This window comes from Epinephelus moara, chromosome 23 (genome assembly GCF_006386435.1).
Source record: "Epinephelus moara isolate mb chromosome 23, YSFRI_EMoa_1.0, whole genome shotgun sequence".
Taxonomy (NCBI): Eukaryota; Metazoa; Chordata; class Actinopteri; order Perciformes; family Serranidae; genus Epinephelus; species Epinephelus moara.
The window spans coordinates 11,486,305-11,508,625 of record NC_065528.1 but is presented as its reverse complement, the minus strand read 5'-3'; the positions used below and the strand labels follow the sequence as shown (position 1 = coordinate 11,508,625).

At 34.6% G+C, this 22,321-nt stretch overlaps 1 protein-coding gene across 3 annotated transcripts; it reads right to left on the bottom strand.

Annotated features, from left to right (window-relative positions):
* Positions 1-37: 37 nt before the first annotated feature.
* tnnt2e (troponin T2e, cardiac) lies at positions 38-21,600 on the bottom strand. 3 transcript variants are annotated; one of them, XM_050036443.1, is made up of 15 exons: positions 21,549-21,600; positions 18,549-18,572; positions 18,349-18,381; positions 17,632-17,649; positions 16,610-16,624; positions 16,092-16,112; positions 14,989-15,010; positions 14,829-14,889; positions 14,445-14,561; positions 14,262-14,339; positions 12,374-12,487; positions 12,009-12,121; positions 11,715-11,805; positions 10,975-11,015; positions 38-215 (listed from the first exon to the last, which is right to left on the bottom strand). In XM_050036443.1, exons 2-15 carry the CDS (start codon positions 18,568-18,570, stop codon positions 176-178), a joined length of 786 nt encoding a protein of 261 aa, XP_049892400.1. In that variant the 5' UTR covers positions 18,571-18,572; positions 21,549-21,600; the 3' UTR covers positions 38-175. The 3 variants fall into 3 exon arrangements, with proteins under 3 accessions (XP_049892400.1, XP_049892401.1, XP_049892402.1); XM_050036444.1 differs by lacking the exon at positions 10,975-11,015 and adding an exon at positions 10,481-10,518 and having other exon boundaries at positions 21,549-21,599; XM_050036445.1 differs by lacking the exon at positions 16,092-16,112 and having other exon boundaries at positions 21,549-21,588.
* Between the last annotated feature and the right edge of the window lie 721 nt (positions 21,601-22,321).

Here is a 22,321-nt window from a genome sequence, read left to right as displayed (position 1 = left end):
TCCACTCATTTCAACCACAAAAACAGGCACAAAGAGCTCAAAAGCACAAGTGTTTTTTATTGTTTGTCTAAAACCAGCTGTTGCAGTGCAGTTTTATTGTTTAAGCGTACATTAATGTCGATACTGCTGCCCATTTTCAGATGCTTCCTTGGAGAACTCCTGCTGGTGTTTGCGTCTATCTCAGCCTGCCCTTGCCCTTGCCTCTTCCTTTGGCACTGTGGAATCAAACAAAAATTATTCGTTATCATCTTACACTGTCTTAATTTAATTTTGAATGCCTTTGGTCTCCATACTATTTATATCTACGTTATCGCAGCACATTGGCTTTTTGTTAAGGGAAAAAAGAAAAAACATACCTATTTCCCTTTAAAGTAAGGTATTTGGAAAAGTAATGCAAGTAGGAGTACAGGTATGTTTTTCGACTAAATCCTTTTTTCGTTTAGCAGAAACTGAAACAAGGAGAGAGTGAACTTGAGACAAACACTGAAAGCGTCATGCTATTACAAGACAAAGCATACGGTTGCACACAGCTGACAGATGACGACTATGTCCTCCCAGCTGCGTACTTACCTTTGTTCTCGTTATGTATCTTTGCCTGTAACATCTAATATAGCCACAGTTTAACCTACCACATATTTGACTTGAAAAGCAGAGTGTACACTTTAACCAGGTGGTTATACACAGCCCTTGGCTTTCTGCCTTCAAAATGTTGACAAACAACTTTTGAAGACTGCATACAAAAAACAGTGGAATTTCGAACGAGTTGATCTTTTCCGCGGATGTAGTATTAAAGGTTAATCAATCATTCTAGTAACATATCTTATACTATACTTTAATAAAACTTAACTGTCACATTTTAATATATAAAAGACATACTATGACATTTTTTTCCACTTACGACACTGACATTTTTTTCCCCACATACTATACTATGACATTTTTGTGCTGACATTTTTTTCACATACTCTACGATGGCTTTATCACATACTACACCATGACCTTTTTTCATGTACTATACGATGACATTTTTTACGACATACCACAAACTATATGATTACTTTTTTTCCTCATACTATACTTTTACTATACTGAAGTTTTATCAGTTTTTTCAACATACTATACTGTCATTTTCAGTAGTTTTTTCACATACTATACTGTGACGTTTTTAACAGTTTTTTCAACATAGTATGCTGACTATTTTCGACAAGCTATACTTTGTCGTTTTTATCACTTTTTTCAACATACTATACTATGTCGTTTTTAGGACCTTTTTCAATTTACTATACTATGACTATTTTTGAAATACTATACTTTGTTGTTTTTGTCAGTTTTTTCAACATACTATACTATGACTATTTTCGACATACTATACTATGACAGTTTCATCACTTTTTCAACATACTATACTATGTCGTTTTTGTGACTTTTTTTCAACATACTATACTATGACTATTTTCTACATTCTATACTATGTCGTTTTTATCAATTTTTTCAACATGGTATGCTGAGTATTTTTGACATGCTATACTATGTCTTTTTTAATTACTTTTTTCACCATACTATACTATGACTATTTTCGACATACTATACTATGAGTTTCATCACTTTTTTAACATACTATACTGTCGTTTTTATGACTTTTTTTCAACATATTATACTATAACTATTTTCGACATACTATACTGAGTTTCATCAATTTTTTAACATACTATACTATGTCGTTTTTATGACTTTTTTTCAACATACTATACTATGACTATTTTCGACATACTATAGTATGTCATTTTTATCAGTTCTTTCAACATACTATGTCATTTTGATGACTTCTTTCAATTTACTACACTATGAATAATTTCAACACACTATACTATGACGTTTTTAATCACCTTTTTCAACATACTATACTATGACTATTTTCGACATACTATACTATGTCGTTGTGATTACTTTTTTTCAATTTACTATACTATGAATAATTTCGACACACTATACTGACGTTTTATCAGTTTTTTCAACATACTATACTGTCATTTTCAGTAGTTTTTTGACACACTATACTGTGATGTTTTTAACAGTTTTTTCAACATAGTATGCTATGACTATTTGACAAGCTATACTTTGTCGTTTTTATCACTTTTTTCAACATACTATATACTATGTCGTTTTAATACTTTTTTCAACATACTATGTCGTTTTAATCAATGTTTTCAACATAGTATGCTATGACTATTTTCGACAAGCTATACTTTGTCGTCTTTATCGCTTTTTTCAACATACTATATACTATGTCGTTTTAATACTTTTTTCAACATACTATACTGTCGTTTTAATCAATGTTTTCAACATAGTATGCTATGACTATTTTCGACAAGCTATACTTTGTCGTTTTTATCACTTTTGTCAACATACTATACTATGTCGTTTTATCACTTTTTTCAACACACTATACTGTCGTTTTTAATTACTTTTTTCACCATACTATACTATGACTATTTTCAACATACTATACTATGTCAGTTTCATCACTTTTTTTAACATACTATACTATGTCGTTTTTATCACCATACTATACTATGACTATTTTCAACATACTATATTATGACTATTTTTGACATACTATACTATGACAGTTTCATCACTTTTTTTTAACATACTATACTATGTCGTTTTTATCACTTTTTTCAACATACTATACTATGACTATTTTCAACATACTATACTATGACTATTTTCGACATACTATATAGTATGTCGTTTTTATCAGTTCTTTCGACATACTATACTATGTCATTTTGATGACTTCTTTCAATTTACTACTCTATGAATAATTTCGCCACACTATACTATGACGTTTTTATCACCTTTTTCAACATACTATACTATGACTATTTTCTACATACTATATACTATGTCGGTTTGATGACTTTTTTCAATTTACTACACTATGAATAATTTCAACACACTATACTATGACGTTTTTATCACTTTTTTCAACATACTATACTATGTCGGTTTTTAATGACTTTTTCAACATATTATACTATGACTGTTTTCGACATATACTGACTATTTTCGACATACTATACTATGACAGTTTCATCACTTTTTTAACATACTATACTATATCGTTTTTATGACTTTTTTCAACATACTATACTATGACTATTTTCGACATACTATAGTATGTCATTTTTATCAGTTCTTTCAACATACTATGTCATTTTGATGACTTCTTTCAATTTATTACACTATGAATAATTTCGACACACTATACTATGACGTTTTTATCACCTTTTTCAACATACTATACTATGACTATTTTCTACATACTATACTATGTCGGTTTGATGACTTTTTTCAATTTACTACACTATGAATAATTTCAGCATACTATACTATGACATTTTTATCACTTTTTTCAACATGTTATACTATGTCGTTTCAATCAATTTTTTCAACATAGTATGCTATGAATATTTTTGACATGCTATACTATGTTGTTTTTATCACTTTTTTCAACATCCTATACTATGTCATTTTAATCACTTTTTTTCAACATACTATACTATGTTGTTTTTATCAATTTTTTCAACATGTTATGCTGAGTATTTTCGACATGTTATACTATGTCGTTTTATCACTCTTTTTCAACATACTATACTATGTCGTTTTTAATTACTTTTTTCACCATACTATACTACCACTATTTTCGACATACTATACTATGTCGTTTTGATGACGCTTTTCAATTTACTATACCGTGAATAATTTTGACACACTATACTATGACGTTTTTATCAATTTTTTCAACATAGTATGCTATGAATATTTTTGACATGCTATACTATGTTGTTTTTATCACTTTTTTTCCCAACATACTATACTACCACTATTTTCGACATACAATACTATGACGGTTTCATCACTTTTTCAACATATTATACTATGTCGTTTTTATGACTTTTTTCAACATACTATACTATGACTATTTTCAACATACTATATAGTATGTCGTTTTTATCAGTTCTTTCGACATACTATACTATGTCATTTTGATGACTTCTTTCAATTTACTACACTATGAATAATTTCAACACACTATACTATGACGTTTTTATCACCTTTTACAACATACTATACTATGACTATTTTCTACATACTATACTATGTCGGTTTGATGACTTTTTTCAATTTACTACACTATGAATAATTTCAACACACTATACTATGACGTTTTTATCACTTTTTTCAACATACTATACTGTCGTTTTTAATGACTTTTTCAACATACTATACTATGACTGTTTTCGACATGTACTATGACTATTTTCGACATACTATACTATGACAGTTTCATCACTTTTTCAACATACTACACTATGTCGTTTTTGTGACTTTTTTCAACATGCTATACTATGACTATTTTCTACATTCTATACTATGTCGTTTGTATCAATTTTTTCAACATGGTATGCTGAGTATTTTCGACATGCTATACTATGTCTTTTTTAATTACTTTTTTCAACATACTATACTATGACTATTTTCGACATACTATACTATGAGTTTCATCACTTTTTTAACATACTATACTATGTCGTTTTTATGACTTTTTTCAACATACTATACTATGACTATTTTCGACATACTATACTATGAGTTTCATCACTTTTTTAACATACTATGCCATGTCGTTTTATCACTTTTTTCAACATACTATACTGTCGTTTTATCACTTTTTTCAACATACTATACTATGTCGTTTTTATGACTTTTTTTCAACATACTATACTATGACTATTTTCGACATACTATAGTATGTAATTTTATCAGTTCTTTCAACATACTATGTCATTTTGATGACTTCTTTCAATTTACTACACTATGAATAATTTCAACACACTATACTATGATGTTTTTAATCACCTTTTTCAACATACTATACTATGACTATTTTCGACATACTATACTATGTCGGTTTGATGACTTTTTTCAATTTACTACACTATGAATAATTTCAACACACTATACTATGACGTTTTTATCACTTTTTTCAACATGCTATACTATGTCGTTTCAATCAATTTTTTCAACATAGTATGCTATGAATATATTTGACATGCTATACTATGTCATTTTAATCACTTTTTACAACATACTATACTATGTTGTTTTCATCAATGTTTTCAACATAGTATGCTATGACTATTTTCGACATGCTATACTTTGTCGTTTTTATCACTTTTTTCAACATACTATACTATGTCGGTTTTATCAGGTTTTTTTGCATACTATACTATGTCGTTTTAATCAATTTTTTCAACATAGTATGCTGAGTATTTTCGACATGCTATACTATGTCGTTTTTATCATTTTTTTTCAACACGCTATACTATGTCGTTTTTATCACTTTTTTCAACATACTATACTATGTTGTTTTTATCAATTTTTTCAACATGTTATGCTGAGTATTTTCGACATGCTATACTATGTCGTTTTATCACTCTTTTTCAACATACTATGTCGTTTTTAATTACTTTTTTCACCATACTATACTACGACTATTTTCGACATACTATACTATGTCGTTTTGATGACTCTTTTCAATTTACTATACCATGAATAATTTCGACACACTAAACTATGACGTTTTTATCAATTTTTTTTAACATACTATACTATGTCGTTTCAATCAATTTGTTCAACATAGTATGCTATGAATATTTTTGACATGCTATACTATGTTGTTTTTATCACTTTTTTTTCCAACATACTATACTATGACTATTTTCGACATACAATACTATGACGGTTTCATCACTTTTTCAACATATACTATGTCGTTTTTATGACTTTTTTTCAACATACTATAGTATGTCGTTTTTATCAGTTCTTTCAACATACTATACTATGTCATTTTGATGACTTCTTTCAATTTACTACACTATGAATAATTTCAACACAGTATGCTATGAATATTTTTGACATGCTATACTGTCGTTTTTATAACTTTTTTCCAACATACTATACTATGACTATTTTCGACATACTATACTGAGTTTCATCACTTTTTCAATATACAATACTATGTCGTTTTTATGACTTTTTTCAACGTACTATCCTATGACTATTTTCGACAAGCTATACTTTGTCGTTTTTATCACTTTTTTTCCCAACATGCTATACTATGTCGTTTTTATCACTTTTTTCAACATACTATACTATGTCGGTTTTATCAGGTTTTTTTTGCATACTATACTATGTCGTTTTAATCAATTTTTTCAACATAGTATGCTGAGTATTTTCGACATGCTATACTATGTCGTTTTTATCACTTTTTTCCCAACATACTATACTATGACTATTTTCGACATACTATACTATGACGGTTTCATCACTTTTTCAACATACAATACTATGTCGTTTTTATGACTTTTTTCAACATACTATACTATGTCGCTTTAATCAAGTTTTTCAACATACTATCCTATGACTATTTTCGACATGCTATACTATGTCGTTTTTATCACTTTTTTTCAACATACTATACTATGACTATTTTTGACATACCATACTATGTAGTTTAATTTTTTTCAATTTACTATACTATGAATAATTTCGACACACTATACTATGACGTTTTTATCACTTTTTTGGTATACTATACTATGTCGTTTCAATCATTTTTTTCAACATAGTATGCTGAGTATTTTTGACATGCTATACAATGACATTTTTATCACATACCATAACATGACATTTTCATCACATACTATACTATGACTTTTTACGACGTGCTATACTGACATTTTCATCACATACTGACATTTTCATCACATAGTATTCTGACTCTTTATGACATACTATACTCAATTTTTTTTTACATACTATACTCTGACAATTTTTTAATATACTATATTACGACATTTTTATCATAAACTATATTCTTTCCACATACTATACTATGACTTTTTTTTTACCACATACTATACTATGACTTTTTTTTTTTTTTTACCACATACTATACTGACATTTTTTTTACATAGTATACTATGACTTTTTTTTAATCACATAGTATACTATGAATTTTATTTTATTTTTTCATGGTTGTGCTGCTGCCGTGGTCCTGCCTGATGCCTCCTACTGCTGCTGTTATTATTAGTCATACTTTCACTGTTATTATACACACGATACAGGATTATTGTCACATACATATACTATCATAATATGATAGTATTATTACAGCTATTGTGGTACAATATGTTGTAAGTTTATATTAACATAAACGTTCAACATATTGTACCACAATAGCTGTAATTATTATCATATTATTATTACTTAAATTAAGGCTGTTGTAAGCTACTGTCATTACTGTCTGTCCTGTCCTCTCTGTCTCTCTTTATGTCTCATTTTGTCATATGGAATACTGTAAATTTATTATGTTGATCTGTTATGTATGCCATGTATTGCACATCTGTCTGTCCTGGGTTTTTTTGGGGGAGTTTTTCCTTATCCGCTGTGAGGGTCCAAAGGACAGAGGGATGTTGTATCCTGTTAAGCCCTCTGAGGCAAATTGTGATTTGTGATATTGGGCTTTATAAATAAAATTGAATGAATGAATTGACTATGACATGTTTTTCCATGTACTATACTATGACTTTGTGTCACATACTATGACATTTTTTTCACAAACTATATGATGACATTTGTTTGATATACTACACTATGACTTTCTTTTATCACATACTATACAATGACGTTTTTTCCACAATGACTTTTATTACCACATACTATACTATGACATTTCTATAACATAAATACTATGACATTTTTTATAATTACATACTATACTATGACATTTTTTTCCCACATACTATACTAAGACTTTTTTATGACACATAAACTATGACATGTTTTAATACATATTATACTATGACTTTTTTATTCCATACTATACTATGGCTTTTTTCATGATTATTACATTTGTTTGCTTAGTATACCATAATATATCTTGACTTTTTTTTTTATGACAAACCATATTTTATGACAAACCATATTACATATTTCATGACATACTATGACTCTTTTTAATATACCATGATTTATTTCTTCATATACTATACTAAAACTTTTAATTACCTACTGACTTTATACATACTATACTATGACATATTTTATTACATACTAATTAGTTGTTTTTTTTATTAAATACTATACTATGTCATTTTATGACATTCAATACTATGACTTTTTATCACACACTATACTATGGCTTTTTTTTTTTACTACATACTGTATATTATATTACATACTATACTATGACTTTTTTATTGCATACTAAAATAGGACACATTTTGGTATATACTATCCTGTGACATTTTATGACATACTATTATATGACCTTTTAGTACATACTATACTGTGAATTATTTTGTGACATGACTTTGTTATTAAATTGTATACTATGACACATTCTAATATATATTATAGTATGACATATTTTATGACAAGCTATACTATGACATTTTATGATATACTATACTATAAGTGTTTTTAAACCACACTATACTATGACACGTTTTATTACATACTATACTATAGGGCTGGGCGGTATACTGGTTCGTACCGAAAACCGGTATTTATTTTCGTTATGATATGAATTTTTCATATACCGCAATACCGGTGAATAGCCCAAACAAGGTCCGGAACGTGCGCAGCGGGAAAGTGTTTCAGCGGGGACCCATTTCACCGCTGCACACCACAGGCGCACTTGAGTGGGCGAGAGTGAGAGCATATAGAATCGCCCCGATGCGCGCGCGCGCACACACACACACACACACACACACACACACACACACACACACACACACACACACACACACAGACACAGAGACACAGTGCACACACACAGGTGAGCACACTAGAGCATGGCTCGGGCCGCATTTTCCTGACCGAAGACAACCCGTCCCGAGTCTGAGACAGTTATAACCGAGCACAGCACCAATGGAGCGAAGTGTGTGTTGCGTTCAGGCGTTGTCAGGTAAATAACAAATTCTGGCACTTGAATAGGCCATAGCACAACACAGCAGCATGTCAAGTTGGCCGAACCTGAGCAAAATACCGTGAAACCGCTATGATTTTTTCTTAAAACCGCGATATGAACATTGTCATACCGCCCAGCCCTACTATTCTATGACTTTTATACATAATTTATTTTGACATATTTTATTAGATACTACATAGTCTCGCTCACCAGACCTTTCTCAAGAAAAGAAAGGTCTGGCTGCGCCGACTCTCACTTTAAGATTGGAGGAAAAAAAACGCCCCGGCTTTTTTAAAATTTCTTTCATCCAATCACAATCGTTCTTGGCGGTGCCACAGCAACGGTGCGCTTCCAAAAATATTGCCGGGGAAACAGGTTTTGGTGTAACACGCCCACAATAATATCGCCTACGGGATGCGAACCATGGCAGAAAAATGGCTACATCCCCGCAAGATCAAACACCGCAAAAGTTAGTAATGGACGTTTGTCGACTATGAGAATCGGAGGTGGTAGGGCGGGACTTTAGCGGGTGGCTCGTTCCGCCCAATGAGAGGCTGATCTATGCAGCGAACTTCCGCCCACTCAGACTAGATACTACACTATGACCTTTTATTGCATACTTTACTATGCCGTTTTTATCACATAATATACTATGACTTTTTATATGATGTACTATACTATGATGTATTATTGTTTGTAATTAAATATAACTTTTTTAGAATATATTATGCCATAACATAACATAGTATAACATGACTTTTTATTACATACTATACTAATAATACTAAAACTAATCTACAGTGATGTATATCATGGCATATAGCATGACATATTGGCCATATTATGACTTTGAATGGCATACAGTAACATTTCTATGACATACTTTAATATGATTTTTCTTATGACACCTGTATGGCATACTTACTATATATTTTTTAGACATTTTAATGGCATACTTTGTCATGACATCTTGAGTGGAATTCTTTATGGCATACTTTTAATTTAATATTTTTTTACTGCATGTTTTGTGAAATATTAAACTTTGACGGTATGGTATCTGATTCTAAAACATATTTTATGGCATACCATAGTATGACTTTTAGGACTTTTTGATGGCATACTATACTATGACATTTTTTATGGCATACTATGCTATGGTAAAGCAAACAATTAAATATCACAGTCTATATAGTACTTATTTGCAGCCACAGGAAGTTTAGAACAACTGAAGTCGTAGATCAAGTCAGATGAAGTGAGGTCAAAAGACCTTGTTGTAGAAGAAATATCATGGCACATGAAAACCCTCAACATTTCCTGGGACTCTTTGAATAAAGACCAAAACCACCCTGATACTACATCAGTAGCTTCCAAGAAACAAAAGATACTCTCAGTACCAATATGGGCTGAGACTATGTTTCAGAGGTGGCTCCAACTTACCTCTGCTGGTCCTGAATGCGAGTCTGGAGCTGATTGATCTGTGGGGGGACAAACATGGAGGACTGGCTAAGCACAGAAACAACAGCAAACACACAGGCGGACACCAGTTTAGCCAAAGAGCGGACCACGTGGTCCTAAAGAAGAGCTTCGCAGAGCGAGATATGTTCACCTGACATCCAAAGAATTTCATCTGCAGATGGGGACTCACCTCCAGTCTTTCTGACTGAGCTGATCATTAAACTGAGTAGCTGTCGTAACAGAGTACCTGACTTTTGGGACTTCTATGGCTGTACTAAACAACCACATGGCAGCTTCTTGCAGGCTTCATGAACACACTACTTGTTTCACCTTCTGTTGGTGACTCGGTCACTTAGTGGTTGCCCAGCTTTGTTCCTGCTTCACTGTCCGAGGCTCGGTTTGTGGCCCTTCAACACACCGACAGCAAAACTACACAACAACCAAGAGGCTCACACTCCTCATTAACAGTTACTCACAACTTCTGCTGCTCATTGATTCGGGTCTGGAGTACATTGATCTGGAAGTCAAGCCACATTCATTTTAGATAGGCGCCCTCAGGACAGCCTTGCACTTAAAAGCACAGTACATACCAGTTCAGCTTTCGTATTCTGTGGCTTTTTCAGGGCTGTGGGCTCAGTATCATCAATTTGCAATGTTTGTCATCATCATTTTATCCCATGCTCTACATTACCACTGTATATAAATCAGGATAAGTAGTAAAAATATCATAGATTTTGAGCCACATCAAAGCATTTCTATTTAAGAAACACATAATTACAACCTTAAATTCCCTTTTTTCATAAGCAAAGACCTCAAAGGAATATTAAGACATTTGCTGAAATATATTAACTTTCTTGCCAAGCGTTAGAAAAGAAAATTTATACCACTCTCATGTCAGTGCGGATAATATGTAGCTGGTGCCAGAGGCAGGTTAGTTTAGTAGGGGAAACAACTAGCCTAGCTTTAATCAAAGGTAACAAAGCTAAGCTGAGCTAAGCTAACTGGTTGCAGCTTCTGGTTTTGTAAACAGACATGAGAGTTTTATCAATCACCACATCTAACTTTCTAAAAAAGCTTACATACTAAAATGTCAAATTAATCCCTTTAAAAACCATTACTTTCTTAACCAGATTGCTTTGTAACAACACTGTTTCTATAAAAGTAGGTAAGGTATTCCAGCAATTGACACATGGACACCCCGAGGCAAAGTACTTACATCATATTTCTGTCTCTTCAGTTTCTCACTGAGGTCAAACTTCTCAGCCTCCAGTGTCATCAGCCACTGCCACAGCTCACTGGCCTTCTCCCTGTGGAGCAAAAACCAGGAGTACCTGAGAAACAGGAAGCTAAAAGGCCATATCAAAACTGTAAAACTCTATGATACAAAAAATGGGAAGTTGATGAAAGTTTTATTCACAAACAAATCATCTGCATCAGACCGTAAATGTGGATATTAGCCTGACTACAGGACTGTGAACAATGACTGCGAGTAAAAACAAAGTATCCTTACTTGACTTTGTCCTCACTAAGATGGTCGATGTTAAGAGGCTTCCTCCTTTCTGCCAGGATCTTCTTTTTCTTCTCTCTCTCTGTCTGCTTCTTCGCTCCCTTCTTTCCATCTTGCTGGATGGGGAGAATCAATCCAAGTGGATGTGTTGACAGAATACCAAAAAAAGAAGAAAAATATCAAAGAGGCCACAAAGTCTGATTCTCTGATTCTATTTCCTATTATTTCAAGTGCAAACACGCACACTGTATTCATGGTCATGGTAAGAGTCTTTGTCTTCTCTCATTTATCTCAGCGACAGCTGTTTACATGTCATTAATTCTAAGAATCACAAAGTTTTCCTGTGTATCTGTGTGTGGGTGACTGACCCTCTGTTGGACACCACCATACTGCTGAGTCATGTTTGTCAGAGCCTTCTTCTTCTTGGCGTCCTCATCCTGCTTCTTACGTGCCTCCTCCAGCTCCTTCCTCTCCTTTTCTTCCTGTGGAACAGATTGCACATGATGGTTACAGGAGAAAGAAACAGTTTGGAGCTGAGCAGATGTGCACTATACAGTGAGTTTTTCACTTAAAATAGCCGCCTGTCACACCCTGACAACAATGCTGTGACAGTGACGAAAAACTAAAACAATGAACTAAAATATACTATAAAGATCAGTAGAGCTGATGGGAGCTGCAGAGACGGGTGATCAGTCTCTGGAGGTTCATCATTATGAGTGAGTGCTCTCACATTGCACATGGTCATCGGATCCATTGTTATTTTAAAAGTGTTGATTATAGTAGCTTCAAAGATTAATATAATACAGGTTTATTTGCAACATATAGAAAAGAGTCCCCTATAGGCAAAGACTTCAAGTTATCAAATCCTACATCATCAAATCAAAGCTGCACAAGGCAATTTTATCATATGACATCAGTACACTGCATGAATTACATTCACACTGTAAAGCACCAAACCTGTCGAAGCAGAAGTAGAAAAGCTCAGGAAAAGATTAAAGGAGACTTACTAGGCTTTTCCTTATTTTCTGTTAAATATATAATGTTACAGTGTCAGATGTTTATATTAGATGTGGCCAAAGTTTTAGTAATGAGAGAAACGTCTGTAAAAATAATCTGTGTGAGCAAAGACCTCAGGCTTCAGAGCGTTCTGAATTTCCAACATTTTTTCTCTACATTCGAGAGAAGCTGACATCGGCTCATGACAGATTTCTTTATATGGTCATCTGCTCCAGGCACATTACTGTAAGTGCTTCCATGACATACACTGCTACATGTACCAACATGCTAATGTCAGGGAAACATGTAGCTTGGTTGCAGATATTGATCATTTCTCCATGATTTGGGATCATTTTTCTACTGGAACATGTCCGGTTGTGTTTAGAAGCTTTTATTGGTGATTTTTCATGGTAAAGAGTGCCACTTTTCTCTGTTACTGTCATTCCTCAGCTGCGAGTAAACTGCTAACATACATGTAGCTAAATGCTAACATCAGGGAGACATGAAATCTTTTGGTAGGTGATTTCTCCCTGATTTCATATCATATTCCTGCTGGAATATTTCCGTGTAAAGATTTTGGTTTATTTTATTTTCAAAGTAGAAAGAGCCACTGTACGCCGTTCCAGTCTTTTCCCTGCTGCAAGCACACTGTTACATGTAGCTACATGCTAACTTCAGGGAAACCTGTAATCTTGGTTGCTGATGTTGTTTGTTTCTCCCTATTTTTGGATCATATTCCTGCTGGAACATTTTCATGTGAAGATTTTTGTTTACTTATTTTATTGGGGATTTTTCAAAGTAGAAAGTGCCACCATACTCTGTCACAGTCATTCCCTGGCTCGGAAACACTGACCAATCAGAGAAGACTGGGCTTTTTTGGAAGGAAGGCTTTAAGAGACAGGTGCTAAATGGAGTGTGAATACAGGCGTTCAAACACAGACAGTATAAGAAAAAAAAGTGTTTGTTTTAACCATAAAGCATGTAAACATGTTCTAGTTAAAACTCAAAATACAAATATGAACCTGAAAATGAGCACAATAGGAACGTATTAAGGAAAGAGTATCCTGTTGTTTATGAGTTAATATTCTTTGGAGAAGATTCCCCACCAGGATACACACATGCCCGACTCCCTAATTGTATTTAGAAAACAAGGTGACACTACAGAGTGTCACTTATTTGTTATACAGTCGGACAATCTTGATTAATTATATGTGGGGTCATGTCCTTAACAAGATAAGATGACAATTAGAAGGGACTCACAGCAACTCGAGCCTGTCTCAACCTCTCCTGCTCAGCACGGATCCTCTGCTGTTCATCCCTCTCAGCACGACGCTTCTCCTGCTCATCCATGCCAACACACACACACACACACACTCTCAGTGTAATTGTTTTCTGGGTGGCGCATCACTCCAGTGATCTGGCATGCTTTCCTGGAAGACTTACGATCCTGTTAACGAGAGTGATGAGCTCCTCCTCGTCCTTCTTCCTCTGAATGAAGTGGGCCTCGATCAGAGACTGCAGCTCTGTCAGATCCTTCTCCTGACGCTTCCTGTGGATGTCCTGCAGTTACAGAAACACAATGTTTGTATTGACACACTTATCAGGACCTTAAGTGACTGCATTTTCACTGAGCAAAAGTCATAGTATTGACCCTGAACTACTGTAACAGACTTTTGGTCCTTATAATCTAGACTCCAAATCACAGGGACCAAATGTCTACATTCTAGATGAACTCAAACATTAATGCACACAGACACTCTTGCAGATGCACATTCATTATACAGACAAATTATTACAAGTGATGTGTCTTTGGAAACAATCGCTTACATCAAAGTCGACTTTGTCTCCCTCTGGTATCTTTGGCACAGCTATAGCTGGAGCAAATGCCCTAAAAGAGCATATCTGGGTTAGAATACGCAAAGCTTTAAATGACCTATTAATCACTAGTTGGTTGATGTGCACAGATTAAACTTCACAAAAGACTTACTTTGGTTTGGGTTTGGAGTCATCTGTTACAATAAAAAAAGGGATAATTACAGTTACTATAGCGGCCATTTATTGTTTTGGAATAGTTCATCCCTAAATCAAAAACATATTTTTCCTCTTACTTGTAGTGCTATTCATTAATGTATCAGCTGTAGAGATGTCTGCGTTCTCTCCAATATAATGGAACAAGATGGCACTCAGCTTGTGGTGGCAAAAAATCTGTTTGAAAAACTCAACAGCAATGTCTCTTTCCAGACCTTGCTGTGAGCAGTTTCATGTAGGAACTATTTTCTTTCCACTGTAATACACCTGCCGACCGTATCACCGGGCAGAAATAAGTGTGCATCTACTCATGGATGAGAGGCTCCTGCTTGAGATGTAAACAATAATAGCATCCTCCTCAGCTAAGCTTTAACATTAGCTAGCTTAGTGGTGCTAGGTGAGCAAGCAGTAAATTCACGCTTCCTTCTGCACAGTAATACAATTGGCAGGTGTGGTTCAGTAGAAAGAAAATAGCTCCCACATAAAACTGCACAACAAAGTCTGTGGATTATCTTGAGTAACCACGTCATGATTTCAATTGATACATCGCACTACAGGTAAGAGGAAAAACAAAATGTATTTTTGATTTTGGGGTGAACTGTCCCTTTAAGTTACTGTCATTAGTTTATCTGTTTAACTTAAAGTATAAATCTTATGTAAACGACATGTTTGCAGTTTAAAATTCACAACTGACGTGTCAAACAGTTCGATCTTCAGTAGATAAAATAACAGTGCGTACACACATAACACACTCTGACAAACGTGCATTAATACTAGACCAAGAATCTTGCTGAATGCTGTTCATACCACTAAGTCAATATTCTGACATACAACGGCCTTTTGTTAGAAAACCACTGTTATATGAAAAAAATTATATGAATTATATGAACTGTCTGTATCCACTTTATGCATGACATCCAATAAAGTAAAATGAGCAGCATGTGTGAAGTTAATACCACTCAATATCGATGTGGGTTTCTTCATATTCCCCCAAACGCTGCATTCAAACAACATATCTTTTAGTTTGGTAGTCAGCATGCACAAGAGGTCTCATCAGTATACCTTCATCTGCAACTGGAGATTCTGCGGCAAAGGACACAAGGCCAAGTTAGTGCTTCAGGTGGCAGAATACAAATAAATTCACTTTAGTTTTTGCAAACACCAATTCACTAAGGTCAGGTATCTATTTCATATATTTTGAAATGTCAGGAGGACAAACACTGAGTCTAAACAGTTTCTGTATTCCTGGCCATACTGAGTTGGTGTAAATACTCTCAGGGTTTCAAGCCACGGAAGCTTAGTTTACTTTCAGACAATGGAGGCAGTTATTTTGTAAAGGTGTGTTATCAGAATAAATATCATGCCATGAGGTACAATACTGCACCACATGCGAATTCATCCGTAACAGGGAATTGAAAAGATTGAAAGTTACAATGACTACTTCCTACAAATATCTCAGCACTAAGGTCTTGTCATGGTCTTACCCCCTGTCAAACATGGTGGGATACACACAGGAGAATGATATAGTGTTATTTAGCCACACCATGCATACAAGTCTGAGCAGAGAGACGAGGCTTTACCTTCTTCTGCAGGCTCTTTGTGAGCAATGTGAACAGGCAGTTGATCAGTGGCAGTGATCATAATCAAAGAAACAGAGAATAGTTAATCAGTAAATGCACATTACATGATTAATGACATAACAAATGTTACCTAGGAGAACAATTCAGCCAAAACAGATGTCATATTTCAAAACAAATAATTATGCCTCTTTTCACCTTTGTATAGTAGAGGTCCAAGTCATTGCTTTTTAAGTCTCAAGTAAGTCCCAAGTCTTTGCACTCAAGTGCCAAACTTTGAATTTGAAGTCCCACACAAGTTATAATGTTCTCTTCACCAAATATAATGGCATTTTAACAATGGAGTAATAATAATTAGCACTACTAAGCATAAGCTCGCTAACTATGGTACAATCAGCCTCGACTTACCATTCTTTGTGCAACTCAAACAAAGCTGAAAGTTATTGTGTCTCCGTGTGCAATTTTCTTGCAGACTTGTGTGTGTTGCATACTGCTATTTGTTTTTTGTTGACCACCATGTAGTTTTTGTAAGTGAACAAAATTATCTTTGGTATCATTTCTTCCAACTGGCTTTCCAACTATGTAGCATAGGCCCTTCATGGTTCTCTCCTGCAATGTGATTAGATGCCGTCAGATTGGCTCAAACAGTGTGCAACATCTGGGGAATTCAGTGTTGACTTGCCGGGAATTAACAGTATTATAATGAGTTGATTCAGGAAATAAACTGGCAGACTTTTTAATCTTCGGGCTTGGAGGGATGGAATAAAGTCAAAAGGCTAAAATCCAAACAAAGTCCCAAGTCACTAGTGTTAAAGTCCAGCTCAAGTTACTAGTCTTTTTTAATTTTAAATTTTTTTTTTTTTTTTAAGTTGAGTATAGTCATTAAATTTGTGCCTGGAGTCTGACTCAAGTCCACACCTCTGATGTATACAATATATTTGTCTGAGCTGGTCCACTGTAAATGTAAGCCATACAAAGATGGCTATTATAATAGAATTTAACAGTAAAACAGAAAAAGTCATTACCTTCTGCCGTGGGAGTTGCTAAAGTGGTGTGAAATGATGAAAATATGATTAGATGTGTCACATTGTCATGCAGCAATATGTTTACAATTATCCAGGGGTATTATATTCAATAAGTTTTCTTTGCAATCATAAAATAATTAAGTCATGCAGTGCAGTGTGTGTGATGAGATAAGAAATTAATGAGATGTTCTGACATTTTAGAAACATTACATGAAACGCTTCAAATGTTTAAACCTCTAAAATGTCAATATTCTGTCAGTAAATACATAGAGAGCTACGATCTCGACAATAATCACTGCTCAGCTTTACTTGGATGTAAATGGAGATGATGGCACAATTTTCACAATTTTGGAATGAATTCATCAAATACTAACTCAGCACGCAGCTCCCTGACAGCCAAGCTAATATTGATATAGGTAAACAAATGGTGCAGAAGAAAATGAGAGATGAACAAAAGAAAAGTTTGATTTCTACTTAAATGTGCAGGAAAAGAACACGAGTTTTTGCCGAGACAGTGTGTTATTAATATAAAATGGGTATGCATGTAATATTTAGGATGGTACAAGCAATGGAATGAGCAGTGCTACACAGAAAACTATCATATATCAAGTGAAACATTCAATCTTACCTTTTGTTTCTATATAAATATTACTATGTTCTTTAAAAATACAGATGGAATTATAAAGGCACATGAAAATATGTAAAGAGGAGAATTACCTTCTGCTTCTGGTGCAGCAACTTCAACTTCAACTTTTTTAAACAAGAACAGAAAAGGAATTATTGATGCCACTTTCTGTTATTGTTGGCCAAATAACATGACAAAAGAAGACATGGCACCACAAACACACTGCACTACAATAATATGCCAGAAGCGCCTGAGTGAAGAAATATTTTTTGACAGAAAAAGTCATACAAACCTTCATTTTCCAGTGTCTCCATGACTGAGTGAACAAAATATGGATTAGTGGATCAATGAGACTTTGGTAAATAGCTTGAGGCAGGGATTCAGTAAAACTCTGAGCACTGTGATACTGTCTCTTGGGATGCACTGAAACCGATGCCAGTGTCTGACTTTGTGACCAAAGCTAAAATAATCTGGGATCACAAACTGAGCCTGTGAGCTGTTTGCAACGTGTCAATAATCAAAGCAAAGTTTCAGCACACAGCAGAACAGGAACAAGATAATCATCATTTCTGCTCACTTCTTGTCATTTAAATGATTTTTAGCCAATGCTTATTAGAGGTGGAAGAAGTATACTGATCTTTGACTCAATTAAAAATAAAAAATAAACTTAAAGAAGTATGTCACTGCAGGAGAGATGGTCTTTTCATAAAACTGGGTTGTTTATGCAGTAGAAAGATGCAAATACTTAAAAAATTGGTGTTATATGATCCACGAAAACAGAGGAAAAGGGCTATGGCATTCGCTTCTGTTGAAGAGGTAAAAAAACATACAACTACCACAACGCACTCCGTTGCACTGGACCAATAAACGCTACCACTGGCAGAAGTATGGTAATGTGAGCTTGGCAGTAAACAATATGGCGGCCAGCTCGTAACACAAAATCTAACATTACAGTTAAACAGTAAGTTAATTATGGTTCATTTGGAAACATTAAAGGTGAGAAATAGGCAACGATGTAACAGAATCGTGGTTTATATTTGATCAGCACTGCCTTATTTTACTGTTCGATCTCAGTATTTTCAGCCTCCGTTTTTACAATACAAGAAACAGCATCCACTTCTTGATCAAAATTCTCATATTACAACCAAACAGCGCACATAAATGTTTCTGAAGACATTTTACGCGATAAATAGACAATTCAGTAAAAGAGTCTTTGTTAATATTTGATCAGCATGGCTTAGTTTTATTGTTTGATCCATGTAAAACAAAAAGAAAGAGAGAAATAGGTTTGAAAATTGGCAAAAAATGTACTTAGTTACTTTCCACCACTGATAGTTTTTTATTTACTCAAGTACTTTACATAAATTTTGAGGTCCTTGTACAGTACTTTCAAATTAACATTTTGTGCTGCTTTCTATTTCACTATATGTCAGAAGTAAATGTTTTACTTTTTACTCCACTTCTTTTATTTGATAACTTAAGTTACTTTGCAGGTTCAGATTTTTAATACAATATAATGATGTATTATTATAAACTACCCAGCAGTATATAAACTCTTTAAAATAAGCTCCACCTTTACCAGCTGCAACATTACAGTGTTGAACACATTAATGCAACAGTAATGATAATCCAGTAACAAAATATACATTATTCTGAAATGGGCTATTCTGCAAAACAAGTTCTTTCACTTTTGGTACTTTTAAGTCTATGTTGATACAAATATTTTGTTCTTTCACTCTAGTAAGTCTCAATGCAAGACTTTTACTTGTAATAGTGAGATGTCACTACTTTTACTGAAACATCTGAGTATTTCTTCCACCTCTGACACCTTTCGATGAAAATATTACAGTGCTCGTTTGACCACAAAGACATGAATGAAATGCCACATATATGTATTTCACACACACACACACACACACACACACACACACACACACACACACACACACAGGTTGATCAGGATGAGTCAAACTTTAGTTGACAGCCATTAAAGAAAACCTGTCGTGCAAACTTTGTCAGACAGTGATAATATAGTTATATCAAACACTGCAGTGGTAAACATGGGACAGAGATAATTCAACAAAAAGCTAGTTACACAAGAAGCTGACAAAACTGTGCCAACACATTCTTACTCCCAGGGCGTCAAATACAGCAGCCTGGTCAGTGGCCCTTGGCTTCTGTTACTGACGCACACAGCAACCTACACCGCCTGTATGACATGCTTCGAGCGTTCATTAAACTCCAATGTAATCCTGTCCGGAGCAATAATGTAGTAGAAAGAGCTATAAAGTCAGAGTAAGGCAGGAGGGAGTGGTGATAGATGGGTCAAAAACACACACGACTTTCACTTAGGAGACTGCTGTTTGTGTCCCATGTGACACCAGGCTTCAATTTGAGTATTTTAAACCATAGTTCCTGGGGTACTTCACGTGAAAAAGTGGTCAAGTGACACAGTTGTTACGTTACTGTTACCCAGTTATTTTAACCCAAACCAGGATTGTTTTTCTAAACCTACCCACTAACCAGTTTGATTATAACGACATATTTGATGCTATTAAAAGGGAGGCTGACGTCATGACTGACAGCTACGTGTGCCAGCTAGTGTGCTTGCAATTAATGATGCTCCTTGAAATTGGATTGGATGAAGGAAACTTGATATCACAGAGGTACGACGCAGACTCTGTGTCCAAAAAACGTCACCAGTGCAGGATGGCAGTGGCTGTGTCCGGGATATTTTGGCTTCATTTTTTACAGTGGGAGGAAGTGGAGACATGTTGTCCATCTGATTATACAGTGATTGGTTGGGAGTGAGAATGTGTTGACAGTGTTGATAAATTAAGTGGTAACATTCAAACAGAAAACGCACGCACACTGGAAAAGCCAACTAATTCCCTACATTTCCATGGAAAACCTGTCTGCCCCCATCAAAAATCAAACCACAGAATCCAATGGTTTGGCCACTACATATTAACTCCTTGAAGTCCAGACTGTTGATACTTACCGCAAACACACACACGACACCATCACAATATATCTTAGACTGATGAACTTGATGAACTTGGCCTCCCACACCCTCAAAGTAACTACCATGTCTGATGTCATTAACTGTTTTGCTTTCTGTCTTATTGTCTACACATTCTGACATGTTCAACAATGTTTAACTTTATTTTTTGTTATATTGCACCGATAATAAAGAAAAAAAGAAAAGAAACCCAGCCAACTTGCTGTGGCTTTTATCACTGACAGCAACAGACAAGAAGATACACACATGAAGCCATGCAGAAGCCTTTACCTTCCTCTTGCTGGGTATCTTCCTCTGAGCAGACATAATAAGGTCAGCTACGTCTTGCAACTGAAGCTTGAAAGTGACATTTTGCTTTGAAAAACACAGTGAGTGCTCTCAAACCCTTACTTACCATCCTCCCTGAAAAAAAAGGAAGTGAAAATGTGAACTTTTGGAGCAAATCGACTGAATATCAGCTCAGATCTGTCTGTTGATGTAACTTAAAACTCTAGAGATGCGACTAAAATTCAATGAAGGTACTCACAGCATCTCCTCAACCACTTCTTCCTCATCGGCCATCTTGGATTCCAATTACCTGCATCAAAGCAGACAATGCATCAAAACGTCAAGAGGCGCCACTTCAATTCACGTCTCAGAAGATACAATGCATTTTTAATAAATTTCCTTGTTTTGAGATAATAAAGGAGTTTTAATGCAGCTGCGAACTAACACACACGTAACCAAATCAGTTCTCTTGGGCTCAATATAATTAGGGCTGGTTATATTTGGTTTTCTTGCTGTGATTTGTTGTTTGTCTTCTTGATATTTTCCTCTCTGTCTTATCAACTGTAATGTTTTTACAAGCCCTTGAGGTTTCTTTTCCTCGGACAGATGGTTTGTATCTCTCTGCTTTTCTTCTTCTTTCAGTGCTTTTATCATTTGTGCAAACAACTAAACCAAAACCTACAACAACAACAAAAAAAACCTTGGCTACATGCTGAGAGATTGGAGCAATTGTAGAGTTTGAAATGATTCCACCATGGGCACTGAAAGCAGAGGCG